The 17,847-nt window shown below is 35.6% G+C and overlaps 1 protein-coding gene across 1 annotated transcript in view; it reads right to left on the reverse strand.

Annotated features, from left to right (window-relative positions):
* The window catches only part of Ddr (discoidin domain-containing receptor 2), a 187,027-nt gene that overhangs the window by 35,092 nt on the left and 134,088 nt on the right, over positions 1–17,847 (reverse strand). Inside the window, exons 5-8 of the mRNA XM_029316730.2 lie at positions 15,617–15,764; positions 7,257–7,436; positions 2,885–3,024; positions 2,192–2,399 (exon numbers count right to left, since the gene is read on the reverse strand). Coding sequence (XP_029172563.1) covers positions 2,192–2,399; positions 2,885–3,024; positions 7,257–7,436; positions 15,617–15,764 — 676 coding nt within the window. The remainder of the gene's footprint in view (positions 1–2,191; positions 2,400–2,884; positions 3,025–7,256; positions 7,437–15,616; positions 15,765–17,847) is intronic.

The following is a 17,847-nucleotide window of genomic DNA, read 5'->3' on the forward strand; positions in this document are numbered from 1 at the left end:
AAGCATCACTGTTGGGAATTATCAAGCCGATTACAGTTTAACTCATTTGCAAACTAAATACGTTATAAAATCAATCGCAGATAGAGTTTACGAAACAAAAGTGAATTCGATATATCGCTGAGATATCAGAAATCAGATGAAACGCACAACACTCGAAAGGGAATTAAATTTCGCGCGATGTCTGTCGTATCCTTTGACGACTTCATCCGGATTGTACAAATGTGGCCTTTGTGGGGCACCGAGAGAATTTCATTTGTATTCGGGAATAGTTTTCTACTCTGTTATATCGATCGTTCGAAAACAAACAACAAATATCGTACCAACAAAATTTAATTCGTGTCACACGCAGCCGGAATTTCCCCGTTAGGCAACCTGAAAATTAGTGCCGCGGCAGTTTATCGACTAATGGACACCAGGAAATATTTCAATTTTCGAGCAGTTAGACACGGGCTTTCGTACGCGCGATTCATAAAAAGGTAAATTAAACGAGGTGGGGCGAAATTGCCTCTCTCGGAGGCTTTTGCCGGGAAAAAAACGTCGCGTCCGGGTCGGCTCGCCAGCTGGAAAACTCGATGCCGGAGAGAGAGAATGGTGAGAGAGGGATGAAGTAGAATGATCTTTTTTCCTATCGATGACGCGCGGTCCAACCAAGCGTTTGTACGACGTGAATACGAGTTATAGCGGTATATACAAGTGACGAGGAACATTGGTTGCCTCTGGTCCGAGCCAACTTATCGCCCGCAGTCGAGGACGGGAGAATAACGCACAAAGTGTACGTCGAATGATTAACGACGTACCCAACTCCCGCGATGGCTGGACCGGTGCAACGAAGCGACACGGAACTTTCGAAAGCTTGCATTACCAGGCAGCTGAGTTCCGTCTCGGATCGTTTGAGATGGATTAAAAGAAATATTGGTGATCGATATGCGGTTACATCGATGCCGGATAAACTAGTCATTCGCCTAAGCTGCCGTAACAGTTACGTTTTGCTGCTGCCATTGTGGTGCGCGGACTCAATTATCTTGACCAAACTCGAGAGATTACGAGAGAATATCGATTTCACAGTGCTGCAATTGTTAAGCTACATTGAGGTACGGTGAAAAAAATACGCGCTTGTTTTAATTTACATTAAAAGTCTGTTATTGTAAAAGTTGGAAGTGTAAAAGAAAGTGGATCTGACGACTGTAATATAATCTTTATTCAGATATAGATTTTTCATCAATATGAAATAACGAACAGAGAGATTCAATCATGAAAAATCATGGGAAAAAAGCAATAATAAACTTTTATATTCTAATAATTGACTTTTTGGTAATACCTACATCTTTTTTAAGAGTTAGATATGATATTATATTTTCTGATTACGTTTAATGCTAAATTGTGCATGTGAATGCAAGAGATATTTTATTCATATAAATGTTCGTTATTTCATTAGAAATTGTAAAAAGTAGTGCAAGTAAAATGACAGAGAGTAAGATTTTTCTTCTCCAATTTTAAGCAACAAAACAGTATATCGAACAACAAAATGTATTAATTTTATTTTATTTATCAGGTTTTTTCTTTTTATCCAAGTACGTTAAACTTCTTATACAATACTTTTCACATTCTAGAGATTCAATAAAAGTTGAAATTTATAAAATAATTTTATCCTTATCCTATATGTATCCGCGCTTCTTAAAACTATATTTTCGTCGAAATAAGTTTTCTCTCCAAGCTTTGGAGACGATTTCCACTATTTTATAGTATCACTGTGCTCATATCTTCGTTGAAAGTATGTCGCTTAAAATTGGAAATCGGGATGCCGAATTGTGTGAATGTGTACATATATATATATATATCTGTGTATGTATGTGTGTACGCGCGCGCGCTCGAGATAAAAGATATATGTACTTCGAAACTGTTCTATTTCTAGATTTCAATTTCTCGATTATTTTGTATCTTTTTCTCCGTTTGATTTTTTTTCCGTCTAACTAAAATCGCGCGTCTACGAAATGCAAAAGGACGACCGACGAAGAGAAAAGTGAAATCCCAGACGCGAAGGCCCTTGACTTCGCCATCAGTCTCGAGTATCTCGACGAGCGACGTGACGCGAGTAATTCGCTCTTCACCGAGGTGCAACACCGGGAGATAAATTAGGAAATAAATCTCGATTCGCGCGAGATGCGGCGTAATAGATTGATCCTTCTCTTACCTGATTCGAAGATTACTTCGCTGAGCATGATCCACCGAGCCGCGAAGTAGAGCTGCAGTTTTAGGAAACGGCCGCCGCGCGAGTGCAGCTTTATGGTGACTTCCCGCGCTTGCTCGAGCACCTGATCGGGTATGTAAGAAAAATGGACCGGTTCGCCGGTGAACTGGTTACCGCCTGTGCCGAGGTAAACCTTCGCGTACGAAAAAACCTGCGGGAAAAAAATCGTGCACATCAAACATCCTGTGAAACTGTAACGATTTTTGGATGACGTTCGAACGAGGTGGAAATAATCGCGCGTGATAGAAGATCGCTTCTTCGTTCGAGAATATTGCGAGACAGTTATAATATATTGAATTAGAACAAGGTGTTTGATATCAAATGAAGTGCTATTATACATGCATGCAGCGGGAACACACATTATATGTTCGAGTACCACGTTTTAAAGAGATAAACCGCGCGGATGGGAATAATTCGGCGGAAGCTTCGGCGTTGAAACTTTGCCATACTGAAAGTACTAAGCCCCGACGGTAGTCGGAGCTGCAAGAATCACCGTGCTGTAAATCGCGGGGAAATGTTTTTAAAACCGCTTAAAAGCGCGGAGGCGTCGCCAAATGTGTGATCGTGAAATTTACGGTAGTTTCCCGGAGCTCGTAACTTTCGAAATAATACCGGTAACGGCGCGAAAGGCGATACCTGCACGTCCTTGGTGAAGTAATTGTTCATGTGTAGATGTATGGCAGTGAAGTTCCTCGAGTAGTCGAACTCGAAAGTTATTTCCACCGGACGTCCGAGCATATTGGGCGTGTCGTTTCGCCAGCCGACCCATTCATATCCTAGAACAAACGGATTATCCGTTACAATATCGTTCAGTTTTAGAGAATCCTGCTGAAAAGATATGGAGTGTCGCCGTCGGCTAGAGCTGCGCGAAAAATGCTAGTAAAATTTCCGGATTTTTGAACATTCTTGAATTAATGATAGAAAAATTCTGGGAAACCCACGCGATGTATTTGATCAATTTGCGGTCCATTTTTGTTTAACGAAAAATTTATCGAGAATAAATTCACAGTAAAAAATTAACTCCAAATTGATACAAAAAAAGTACGCCTTCAAAAATCTCCAATCGACCTATCTACCTATAGTTGAATCCACCTATAGTTGAAATATACAAAGCCATTTCTGCACGTCAGATTTTTGTTATTTTTTTAACAATAATTGAAGGTTGACATGTATATTATTTCAACTTTATCTCTTACACACGCGAAACATGTTCTATATAAAAATTGCGACCTAGTATATGTGTCATATAAAAAGATTCCGATCCGCGTGTTTGAATTAAAAAGAGGGTTTACGCTGTCGGTTGTATGATGTGGCAGATCATTTATGAGTGCGCAATGTGCATACGCATTCCTATGAACAAAACAATGAAATCTGTAACGCGAATAGTAAGCAACTCGTGCGTGACATAGAATTTATTTGAATATTGCGTAAACGGAAAATGAGCGCATGAAACAAAACACGTGTTTAACACTTTGCGGCGGAAATGTACGGATAATCGTTTGACGTGCAGTATAAAAGATACGATATAAGAATTTATAGAAACTATGACCTGGCAATGTCAATTTAAATTTCAATTAGAGATTATAAAAGATTTTATATATAAGAGAACGGAAGTGAAAGATCTTATTTTTTTATTAAAATCTAATAAAATCTGATTTTCAACGAAATAATATTAAAAGAAGTTTTGTATAATTTAAAGACCTCGAGAAACCGGAGAGTATTTCGTGCGCTATATCGCCGTTTTAGGACGAGGGTAACTTAATAAGAGAGTAACTTGATAACTCTTATTAAATAATTCGCGAGCACGTGACCATCACATCGCGGTTTCTTTAAAAAATTCAAAAATATTCTCTGTTGTGTAACTGCGCGAGAAGTGGCACGAAAGTGTTCGCACGTAATAGAATTTAAATTACCCGTTTCAGATTCACGCAAGTTGAGCTTTCGCATGAGACTCGTATGCTTCCTCCGAAAACGTTAATTACGTTTCGAGTTTGTTTTCCTGCTTTCTGTTCCTCTCTCGCTTCATTTCTCCCGGAAATGTTCCACTCGGTACATATATATATTGTATATATATATATATATATATATACAGCAACGCGAGAAGCAACGCGATACGCGATACGGAAGAGTTTCGAGCTATATAGAGCAGTAGCGGCAGCTTATTGCGCGAGTCTCGCCATTAGATCCCACTATATGAGTACATGTGGAAATACACGTGTCCCGCGGGAATATGCGGATTGAAAATGGACTGCAATAACCTTAAAGCTTAGCCAGCGCGGCGTGTTATGCGTTTCTCAGAAACGCTCTCCTGTTACTTTCAACATTGGCTTCAAGATCTCTAACAGCAATGTGCCGCCTCTCTCGCCGTGTCTCTTCATTTTCAACGCACAAACACCATTTGTTCATCATTTATCGCGTGCCGTACTTTTCAGAGAATTAATAAATAATAACAGAATGAAAAAAAAATTATAGATAATAAAGTATCCGAATAGCTCACGTTATTGCGAAAAGAAAGAATGTACTACGGTACGATAATTGGATTTTTCAATCCTTGGATGTTTGTAATATTTGGCTTTTTAAAAAATATTAAATTATTTATTAATTTTCGAGTTTGATTAACACTCTGGGCTCCTTGAATCTGCGATCTTTAACGAATTCAAAAATATTTTGATACATTCTTATAACTAAATCCTATCTCCTCTTTTTCTTCGATATCTTTTTATGTTTCGTTAAAATATTAATAATACGCAAAGCCTACGTTTCAGTACCTTAGAGAGATGTGTTTTTTACAGTATAGAATCTTCATATTTTTATCTCTATATATACTTTTCGATGAAAAAAGAAACGAAAGAAAGTCTCGTAAACTCGAATCTATATTCGTCTCTTGTATTTCGACAACGTCTGGAGAAAATCACAGATTTATCGTATGATGTATCTGCGCGTAGCGACGTAAGAATCTCAGAGTATATTAAAACTTACGAGAATTTCAATCACGCAGTTTGCATTGTGTACTTGCACACGCGACTTCCTGTGCGACAACTACCACTGCGGGGATCGTCCCTTCCGTTTTCAACAATATACCGGGTCCGCGCAATAGCGTTATATCGTCCTGACCTATCCGCTTTCATATAACCCCTTTCCTCCCTTAATATCGTCCCCCGAGTAAATAGTTTCCAGTTTCCTGTCGTCGCCGCCTTCGGTCGCTATCTACCATCAATTCTGAACCTTCACTAGGATCGTAAGATAACCACCGTGGGTGGATATACCCCTACATCTCGGTCGGTTAATGATTTTCTCCTTTAACGCATTTTGGAGCTATAAGCGTGGAATGCTCATAAACCAGAATCAGGATGACCATGTCAAACTGTCAACCGCTGCGAACGTTTATCGATATTTTATTAAGCGAAGTTTGTTAGAAGGAAGCTGCACTGTATTGTTATTTGATAAAATAAAAGTTTCCGTAACATTAAAAAGTTTTCTTTGCGATGCTGTAAATCAATTTACAAAGAATTGATGAAATAAAATAAATCAATAAATTTGATTCAAAAATATTAACGATATTATAAATATCTTTACACACATTTATCATTTTTTGTCTTACTTTACCGCTTGTATATAATTCTTTTCCGGTGCATTTCTAAAGTATTGTTAAAAATACCTTGAATGGAAATGCCGGTATAAATATATCGACACCGAGCGAAAAAGTCTTGGGTGGTATAGAAATGCCGAACGACGCTGTTCTCCGGTTTAAGGAGAATCGAGGGAGGTTGTACGCAGTTTTGCCGGTTTAAAAGTTTAAGAAGGTAGAAGTATATATATACAACTCTCGGTGTAGCCGAGTGTACGCGAGGATGTCCCATGGCGTAAATGGAAAGACACAAATGTATCCAGAAAGCGAGTAAACAGCGGTGACTGGTTGCAGCCTAGCTCGCGGTTCAATATAAATGTAAATTGGAACAGATTCGAGTAGCGCTGCGGAACACGTTTGGCTTCGGGGCCCTCCCCTAGCTTTTCCGGATTCTACTGACCCTTCTCTCTGACTTTCTCATCTACACACATATACATCTGAAGTCGACCGACAGAAAATTTCATTTTCATTCTGGCATACACGCCTCGGAAACGAACGCATCTCTCCGCGCGTCGAATATTCTACCTACCTGATCAATCGATCGAAAAACCATTTTCGTACATGAGCGTGTCCCTTTCAATTAAATTTCGACGGTCATTTGGCTTCGTGAATAAGATTCCGTCGGTGGACAGGTTGATATTGGCATCCAACAATACGTCAGTTCCGGTTGATGTGTCGCGCTCATTAATCATTGTTTTATTAAATAGAAAAGCTTTCCGGGGATAGATTAAATGTAGCGGAGAGCAAACATAGTTCGGGCGGTAATCGTTTTATTGAAAAGAACGTATATACAACAAAGAAACATATAGGTATGCTTTTGATACGCGAAATCAAGCGAATGAAACGCGTAGATTGAAAATTCATTAAATAATCAAACGGAGATATGTCCGTTCTAACGCGAAAGCTATCCGAGATATTTTAACAGAATTCTCGTCGCGCGTTCGCATATTTCAAATTATACGTGCAACACTATGAACAAGGGAATGCGTATAAAACTTCGCGCATATACACATACAAAATCCTGGTATCCAGTATGTTTCGGCATTAACACAAAATACATACATACGGACACCTCGCGTGCGCTTATTACGCTACTTTCTCAACATTGATAAGGGTGTAAAGCGTCTTGAAACAAGAGCGTAATCGCTCGTGAAGGGGCGTTAGACAAAATTGTAACAAGAGAGAGTTGCCGGGTTTCGGATCACTATTTAGTTCGAAGAAAGAAAGTTAACGAGTAAGGGTAGCGTGAGATACCGATGGAATAAGAAGACTAGACGGCTGGGTAGATTCGCGAAGAGACGGCTCTATCACGCTAATCTAGACACGATCTAGCGCCGGCGCTAATCTCATTCCAGCACGAAGCACCCGGAGCACCCTTACCCTTTCCGTTGCCGCTGACGTCCAATCTGAAGTTGTCGGGACCCTTTTGCCCGTCGACGAGTTGACCAAGTCCCCCGGAGAGGCAACCTCCTTCTTCGCGGCCGTCGTAAGTCCTGTCGGAGAGGTCAACCTCGGTGCCCCTTTTGATTCCTTGGGGCATGGAATACGAGACGATACCCTCTGCGGGAGAGAGAACAAGAAAAAGCCGGATATAAAAAATATATTAGCTCCTGAACTATGCATCATCGCATTGCCGCGCGGTCGTTTTCTCCCGACAGTACGTGATAAGATTGCGGACATTGCAGTTACGGCTAAAGCGCGTGTCGTCGAGAAAAAGTAACGAGAGTCAACATTTTTAATTCTGTCGTGAGGTCTAAGGCGTCGCTGCGCGATAACCGGGATTCTCGAGCGTGCTTTGATATACGAAATTCTTCGGATTCCCGACATCGATTCTCTCTTTCTCTCGCTGCGCGACACTTTTTTTAAAAATCGCGCCGAAGTAAGCGACTTCGACGAAACGAACGTCAGAAACAAATGCGCTTCTAGACTGTCAGGCGTCAATAAGCACGAATAAGTTACACAATTTCGTACTTGAAAGAGAAATATCATGCCATCCCGTTTATGTCAAATCGACTATTTTTCTATCCGATGGCTGTAAATTGTTTTCGCAGACTTCAGTGTAAAATATGCGCGGCAAAATGCAATATTTTGCAATATTTACCAGGAGAAAAAGTCCGTTTTGATTATTGTATCGCGCGAATAAAAAGTCGATTCTCTATTTGCGCAGTCGTTTCACATCGATAAGACTACAAATAACGAAATATTTGCAGCAGATTGTATGTTTATTATCATAAATGATAATAATGATAAAATCTCGCCAAGAATTATAAATATTTCATTATAATTTAATCGCGTAGAACGCGTAATTCTCTCTCTCTCTCTCTCTCTCTATCTTTTCACCTCTATACATTTTCCCTTTAACATCTGGATGCTTGCGTTCCTTGCTCGTTAATGGTCCCAACATTTGCTAATGCCATTCGTAAGTCATAATTTATTTAGCAAATCAATATTATTGGCAGTCGCTGTAATTGCGCGTTTAAACGATATAACGCTGATCGGGGCTATGCAGATGGCACAGTTTAGCGAATGCCGCGTAGTTCGTCGACGTTGGATTAATGTAGACGCAGCTGTGGCTCACGGCCGACGGTGATCGTAAATCTAAGTTAATCGCAGATTCGAGAGACTGACGCGTTACATCGGCGTCTCGTCACACAGCCGGCAAACGTCGACGATTCGCAAAATTCAAATCTAAAATCTCCCTCAACGAGCAAAATGTAAATTAATTATTAATGCACTTCGATATATATATGCCTTGTCATATTTAACAGCATTACATTATAATGATAATATTAATAAATATTTTCTATTATTCATTTTATTAATAAACCTAGAGAGTTTGAAAAAAGAAAGAATGAATGTAAAGATTTAAGTCACGAGTAAAGTTGTATTCCTCGAATACCGGCTTAAAGTAAATGTTATGTCTTTTTAATATATTTTTTAAAATTTTATAATCACAAAACTAAAATATAAATTTAAGTTACTGTCGAGTTGATGCAGTGACAGCAATCTCTCGTCAAGAAATTCCAAGAAAGTAGTAGACTATATAGTCGACGTAAAATGTAAAATGCATGATAACACGCAAGCACAATTCCACAGGGACTTGTTTCCAGCTTTGTTTTCGTGACAATGACAATGGCAGTGGCTGCTGATGGAATCGTACATAATTAGCTTCCTTCGTGCATAGTGTAAAATTTATTAGTCACGATAATTCTTAATGCAACAGCATATCTTTTTAATATGATAAAAAATTTCAATTATATCTTTATCTACTTCAAACATCTCTTATTTATGAATTCAAACTTCGAAAATGTCTACAAGATGTTCGCAAAAAATATATTTTACTTAATAAAATTTTACAACGACTGTCCGAGGCGAGCGATATACGATGTTCGACGAATATCGAGTTGTACTACTAATTATACCTCGTGCGGACAGATATCGCGTTATACAGTCGATCAAAGATGTACATAATTATCTTCTTTCGTGCATAAAGTAAAATTTATTAGTCACGATAAATTTTGATGAAAAAAAACAGCATAATGCCTCTCTAATTTGATAAAAAGTTTCAATCAAATCTTTATCTATTTCAAACATTTCTAATTTATGATTTCAAACTTCAAAAATGTCTACAAGATGTTCGCAAAAAATATATTTTACTTAATAAAATTTTACAACGACTGTCCGAGACGAGCGATATACGATGTCCGACGAATATCGAGTTGTACTACTGATTATAGTTCGTGCGGACGGATATCGCATTATACAGTCGTTCAAAGATGTACCTAATTAGCTTTTTTTGTGCATAGTGTAAAATTTATTAGTCGCAATAAATTTTGATGCAAAAAAAAAACAGCATAACGCCTCTCTAATTTGATAAAAAAATTCAATTAAATCCTTATTTATTTCAAACATCTCTTATTTATGATTTCAAATTTTGGAGATGTATACAAGATGTCCGCAAAAAATATATTTCACTTAATAAAATTGTACAACCACTGTCCGAGGCAAGCGGTATACGATGTCCGACGAATATTGAGTTGTACTACTGATTATAGCTCGTGCGGACAGATATCGCGTTATACAGTCGATCAAAGATGTACATATAATTAGCTTCTTTTGTGCATAGAGTAAAATTTATTAGTCACGATAAATTTTAATACAAAAAACAGCATAATGCCTCTCTAATTTGATAAAAAGTTTCAATCAAATCCTTATCTATTTTAAATATTTCTAATTTATGACTTCAAACTTTAAAGATGTCCACAAAATGTTTGCAAAAAACATATTTTACCTAATAAAATTGTACAACGACTGTCCGAGGCGAGCGGTATATAATGTCTGACGAATATCGAGTTGTACTACTGTTTATGGCTCGTGTGGACAGATATCGCGTTATACAGTCGATCAAAGATGTACATAATTAGCTGCTTTTGTGCATAGAGTAAAAATTATTAGTTACGATAAATTTTGATACAAAAAACAGCAAAATGCCTCTCTAATATGATAAAAAGTTTCAATCAAATTCTTATCTATTTTAAACATTTCTAATTTATGATTTCAAACTTTAAAGATGTCCACAAAATGTCCGCAAAAAACATATTTCACCTAATAAAATTGTACAACCACTGTCCGAGGCGAGCGGTATACGATGTCCGACGAATATCGAGTTGTACTACTGATTATAGCTCGTGCGGACAGATATCGCGTTATACAGTCGATCAAAAATCTACATAATTAGCTGCTTTCGTGCATAGAGTAAAATTTATTAGTCACGATAAATTTTGATGAAAAAAAAACAGCATAATGCCTCTCTAATTTGATAAAAAATTCAATTAAATCCTTATTTATTTCAAACATCTCTTATTTATGATTTCAAATTTTGGAGATGTATACAAGATGTCCGCAAAAAATATATTTCATTTAATAAAATTATACAACCACTGTCCGAGGCGAGCGGTAGACGATGTCCGACGAATATCGAGTTGTACTACTAATTATAGCTCGTGCGGACAGATATCGCGTTATACAGTCGATCAAAGATGTACATAATTAGCTGCTTTTGTGCATAGAGTAAAATTTATTAGTCACGATAAATTTTGATGAAAAAAAAACAGCATAATGCCTTTCTAATTTGATAAAAAATTTTAATTTAATCCTTATTTATTTCAAACATTTCTAATTTATGATTTCAAACTTCGAAGATACCCAAAAGATGTCCGCAAAAAATATATTTCACTTAATAAAATTGTACAATCACTGTCCGAGGCGAGCGGTATACGATGTCCGACGAATATCGAGTTGTACTACTGATTATAGCTCGTGCGGACAGATATCGCGTTATACAGTCGATCAAAGATGTACATAATTAGCTGCTTTTGTGCATAGAGTAAAATTTATTAGTCACGATAAATTTTGATGAAAAAAAAACAGCATAATGCCTTTCTAATTTGATAAAAAATTTTAATTTAATCCTTATTTATTTCAAACATTTCTAATTTATGATTTCAAACTTCGAAGATACCCATAAGATGTCCGCAAAAAATATATTTCATTTAATAAAATTATACAACCACTGTCCGAGGCCAGCGGTAGACGATGTCCGACGAATATCGAGTTGTACTACTAATTATAGCTCGTGCGGACAGATATCGCGTTATACAGTCGATCAAAGATGTACATAATTAGCTGCTTTTGTGCATAGAGTAAAAAGTATTAGTTACGATAAATTTTGATACAAAAAACAGCAAAATGCCTCTCTAATATGATAAAAAGTTTCAATCAAATTCTTATCTATTTTAAACATTTCTAATTTATGATTTCAAACTTTAAAGATGTCCACAAAATGTCCGCAAAAAACATATTTCACCTAATAAAATTGTACAACCACTGTCCGAGGCGAGCGGTATACGATGTCCGACGAATATTGAGTTGTACTACTGATTATAGCTCGTGCGGACAGATATCGCGTTATACAGTCGATCAAAGATGTACATAATTAGCTGCTTTCGTGCATAGAGTAAAATTTATTAGTCACGATAAATTTTGATGAAAAAAAAACAGCATAATGCCTCTCTAATTTGATAAAAAATTCAATTAAATCCTTATTTATTTCAAACATCTCTTATTTATGATTTCAAATTTTGGAGATATATACAAGATGTCCGCAAAAAATATATTTCACTTAATAAAATTGTACAATCACTGTCCGAGGCGAGCGGTATACGATGTCCGACGAATATCGAGTTGTACTACTGATTATAGCTCGTGCGGACAGATATCGCGTTATACAGTCGATCAAAGATGTACATAATTAGCTGCTTTTGTGCATAGAGTAAAATTTATTAGTCACGATAAATTTTGATGAAAAAAAAACAGCATAATGCCTCTCTAATTTGATAAAAAATTCAATTAAATCCTTATTTATTTCAAACATCTCTTATTTATGATTTCAAATTTTGGAGATGTATACAAGATGTCCGCAAAAAATATATTTCATTTAATAAAATTATACAACCACTGTCCGAGGCGAGCGGTAGACGATGTCCGACGAATATCGAGTTGTACTACTAATTATAGCTCGTGCGGACAGATATCGCGTTATACAGTCGATCAAAGATGTACATAATTAGCTGCTTTTGTGCATAGAGTAAAAAGTATTAGTTACGATAAATTTTGATACAAAAAACAGCAAAATGCCTCTCTAATATGATAAAAAGTTTCAATCAAATTCTTATCTATTTTAAACATTTCTAATTTATGATTTCAAACTTTAAAGATGTCCACAAAATGTCCGCAAAAAACATATTTCACCTAATAAAATTGTACAACCACTGTCCGAGGCGAGCGGTAGACGATGTCCGACGAATATCGAGTTGTACTACTGATTATAGCTTGTGCGGACAGATATCGCGTTATACAGTCGATCAAAGATGTACATAATTAGCTGCTTTTGTGCATAGAGTAAAATTTATTAGTCACGATAAATTTTGATGAAAAAAAAACAGCATAATGTCTCTCTAATTTGATAAAAAAATTCAATTAAATCCTTATTTATTTCAAACATCTCTTATATATGATCTCAAATTTTGGAGATGTCTACAAGATATCCGCAAAAAATATATTCACTTATTAAAATTGTACAACCACTGTCCGAGGCGAGCGGTACATAATGTCCGACGAATATCGAGTTGTACTACTGATTATAGCTCGTGCGGACAGATATCGCGTTATACAGTCGATCAAAGATGTTAATTAGCTTCTTTCGTGCATAGAGTAAAATTTATTAGTCACGATAAATTTTCATGCAAAAAAACAGCATAACGCCTCTCTAATTTGATAAAAAGTTTCAATCAAATCCTTATCTATTTCAAACATTTTATGTTTTCAAACTTTGAAGATGTCCACAAGATGTCCGCAAAAAATATATTTCACTTCATAAAATTGTACAACGACTGTCCGAGGCGAGCGATATACGATGTCCGACGAATATCGAGTTGTACTACTGATTATAGTTTGCGCGGACGAATATCGCGTTATACAGTCGTTAAAAGATGTATATAATTAGCTTTTTTCGTGGATAGTGTAAAATTTATTAGTCGCGATAAATTTTGATGAAAAAAAAACAGCATAATGCGTCTCTAATTTGATAAAAAATTTTAATTAAATCTTTATCTATTTCAAACATTTCTAATTTATGATTTCAAACTTTAAAGATGTCCACAAAATGTCCGCAAAAAACATATTTCACCTAATAAAATTGTACAACCACTGTCCGAGGCGAGCGGTAGACGATGTCCGACGAATATCGAGTTGTACTACTGATTATAGCTTGTGCGGACAGATATCGCGTTATACAGTCGATCAAAGATGTACATAATTAGCTGCTTTTGTGCATAGAGTAAAATTTATTAGTCACGATAAATTTTGATGAAAAAAAAACAGCATAATGCCTCTCTAATTTGATAAAAAATTTTAATTTAATCCTTATTTATTTCAAACATTTCTAATTTATGATATCAAACCTTAAAGATGTCCACAAAATGTTTGCAAAAAACATATTTTACTTAATAAAATTGTACAACGACTGTCCGAGGCGAGCGGTAGACGATGTCCGACGAATATCGAGTTGTACTACTGATTATAGCTCGTGCGGACAGATATCGCGTTATACAGTCGATCAAAGATGTACATAATTAGCTGCTTTCGTGCATAGAGTAAAATTTATTAGTCACGATAAATTTTGATGAAAAAAAAACAGCATAATGTCTCTCTAATTTGATAAAAAAATTTCAATTAATCCTTATTTATTTCAAACATCTCTATATTATGATCTCAAACTTTGAAGATGTCCACAAAATGTTTCGCAAAAAACATATATTCACTTATTAAAATTGTACAACGCACTGTCCGAGGCGAGCGGTACATAATGTCCGACGAATATCGAGTTGTACTACTGATTATAGCTCGTGCGGACAGATATCGCGTTATACAGTCGATCAAAGATGTTAATTAGCTTCTTTCGTGCATAGAGTAAAATTTATTAGTCACGATAAATTTTCATGCAAAAAACAGCATAACGCCTCTCTAATTTGATAAAAAGTTTCAATCAAATCCTTATCTATTTCAAACATTTTATGTTTTCAAACTTTGAAGATGTCCACAAGATGTCCGCAAAAAATATATTTCACTTCATAAAATTGTACAACGACTGTCCGAGGCGAGCGATATACGATGTCCGACGAATATCGAGTTGTACTACTGATTATAGTTTGCGCGGACGAATATCGCGTTATACAGTCGTTAAAAGATGTATATAATTAGCTTTTTTCGTGCATAGTGTAAAATTTATTAGTCGCGATAAATTTTGATGAAAAAAAAACAGCATAATGCGTCTCTAATTTGATAAAAAATTTTAATTAAATCTTTATCTATTTCAAACATCTCTTATTTATGATTTTAAACTTCCAAGATGTCCACAAGATGTCCGCAAAAAATATATTTTACTTAATGAAATTGTACAGCGACTGTCCGAGGCGAATGGTATACAATGTCCGACGAATATCGAGTTGTACTACTGATTATAGTTTGCGCGGACGAATATCGCGTTATACAGACGTTCAAGGATGGTATATTTATTAATTTTGCGATCACTATTACTAATTCGTATAATATGTGTCTACTATACGTATCATAATTGTATATGTCATACAACAAACGAAACATTGCTTATTGACCGCGATTCAATAACATAGAGCATATCGCGCCGAAAAGGACTGTTTACAGACCAAGTATTGACCGCGATCTGGCAGCACAGAATTCCAGCGAGGTCGGCGCGAATGATTCCGAAATGAAAAGCGCTACGCAGGTGTTGACAATGGTATGACAAGCATGTGATTGGCACGCGGACCATAACAACGTTACTTTAATTTCGACAGATTCTATCCTTGCTTATAACGACGCGCGAGATATTGAATCCTGAATATCTCTTTATACACATTATGCCGTCATTTTTGAAAATATGTCTAAAAATTTTTTTTAATTTTCTAAAATATTTCTTTGAATATAAATATGTAGATACTTATACGTATATATTACATATAATACATATATTAACACAGCAATTAAAATGTCGATCCGACTTATTTTTTTGCTACTTGCAACAAGATGTTTTGCAAATATAAATAAATACATGATCGGAAATGATACTAAGGAAAAATATATAATTCATATATCTCACTCACCTGTCCATGAACAACCATAGAGCTCTACGCGCATACACACTATGCGCATATGAGAGGTGTAAGGGATGAAGCGGATCTTTGTTGCTATTATAGCTGGATCAAAGATCTGTTCTTTTTCCGAATACGGATTGTGATTGCCTACCAAAAGCTGTAACACAAAAGGAAACCAGAATTAATTCAGTGTAAATGTTGACAAATATTATCGTCAGAAAAATGATTACAATAAAGAAATATGACAATGTGTCACTGAGAAAAATTGCAATTTGAATTCAACAACTCGTATCATTGTTATATATATTTCTGATAAAACAAGAGGCTTTTATGTTATCACATCACACGCAACAGAAATATACAGTGAAAATAGTTAACTTTAGTCACATCCAGATATTTCTGTTCTGGTCAAAAAGCAGGAAAACAAGCGCGTATTTCATAGTGTCCATATAAAACCTGTTTTTTTGGATTGCGTCTTTTTTTATTATTCAGTATAACAAATTTTTTGATACCGTACAATTTTCAAAAAGAAATAGTATTGAAAAAAGAAACATGTTTGTGGCAGTTTAGTTACAAAGAGCACCATATAATATTTTCAAATGCATTGATTTTGTTTCCGAATTTATGTATTTATGCATTACTTTAATTTTAAAGTGTCATCTGAATAGATTTCATGTTAAAAAAATTTCGGTTTATAAAAAATATCAGAATGTTTTCGATTCCCGAATTTTAAAGAATGTTCCCAATACGACTGTTTCATCACAATGTATAAAGAATGTGTGTTACGATTGCGTTAAGCCCCATCGGGGACAGAAACTGTCCAACGGTCATTCGAACATGTTTACAGCACTAAGAACGAATCTCACAGGCCGGTAGCGCGCCACTTTCCCGATCCGATTAGTAAACAATGGTCTGCCCTGAACCTGCTCTAAATGTAAATGCAAGCATTAAATCTCGATTGAAACAGTCCAGTTCTCTTTCCTCCCATTTCTCACTCTCTCTCTCCCTCTCTCTCTCTCTCTCTTTCTTCTCGATATATATTCGTCACAAATCACGTCCTAGAAACGCCATTGTAGTTTGATGAATAAGGGATTAATAGCAAATAAGGGGTCAACAATAAATAAAGGGTTAATAATAAAATGTCAATTTTACATTCATTTGCATTTGAGGAAGATCAGATTGCAGAATTAATTAGATTGTTTGAGAAATAAGACCTTAAATTCAATAGACGTGTATATACACCGTGTATGCTGATAGACATGCTAAAGGTAATAATGTTGCCTATACATGTATATTGCTTACGCCTACGGCGATATACATGCAATTCGATAGCTAATGTATTCTGTTCTATTTTGCTCTGGACATTTGAATTAGAATTAGTGATTCTCATATCCCTTTTTATCTTGCGTCGTAAAGAGTTTTATTCTATAATAATATAATTATAGGTGTTTATCTTAACATTGATAATATGCAACGACTGATATTGTTAAATAATATACTATGAGTTAAAAAAGTACATTCACATAGAGATAATACTTATCATTAATGTTTGCTTTAAAAATTCATGTGTAATCTTTTCTTCTCTTTCTCAACGCTAGAAAAAGAGATTGATATGCGATTATGGCACAAAGCTTTCCTCTTTAAAAAGAACTAAGAGCTGATCTGGACAGGACAGGTTGATATATCTGTTTTCATATTCACCATCGTATCCTGCAAAATACATGGAACAGATTGAGCTTGATAACTCTAGCAACGATCATTTATATTCAATTTCATGTGCTCTTTCACACGCTGTAATCTTTTAAGGCTATTTATCAACTTTATTATTCTTAATGATATTTTCACATTCAATAATATTTTAACACTTTGCATTTTTTATTTACTTTTTCTCATCATTTCGTAATAATTAATTGCACTCTATAAATAAGTATTATAAAATATGTAAAGTTCTTTCTATCTTTTAAGAATCTTTTTGAGAGAAGAATCTTCTTTTATATCTATTTTAAAGGAATACTAAATATTTTTGCATTTGTTATCAAAGATGATCGATTAGCAAATAATTCTTGTAAAAAATTATAATATGCTTAATGAAATTTCATTTTACTGATACTTTGCAATCAATATTTTAGTATGCCTAATTGTTATTCGCGTTAGAACGAAGTAATCTATACCGTCGTGCAGATTATAGAATCATGTAGAGAGTGATACATGATATGTTGGATCGTCCAAACACGCTGACC

This window comes from Nylanderia fulva, unplaced genomic scaffold, assembly GCF_048542155.1.
Source record: "Nylanderia fulva isolate GAGA-0341 unplaced genomic scaffold, ASM4854215v1 Scaffold5, whole genome shotgun sequence".
NCBI lineage: Eukaryota > Metazoa > Arthropoda > Insecta > Hymenoptera > Formicidae > Nylanderia > Nylanderia fulva.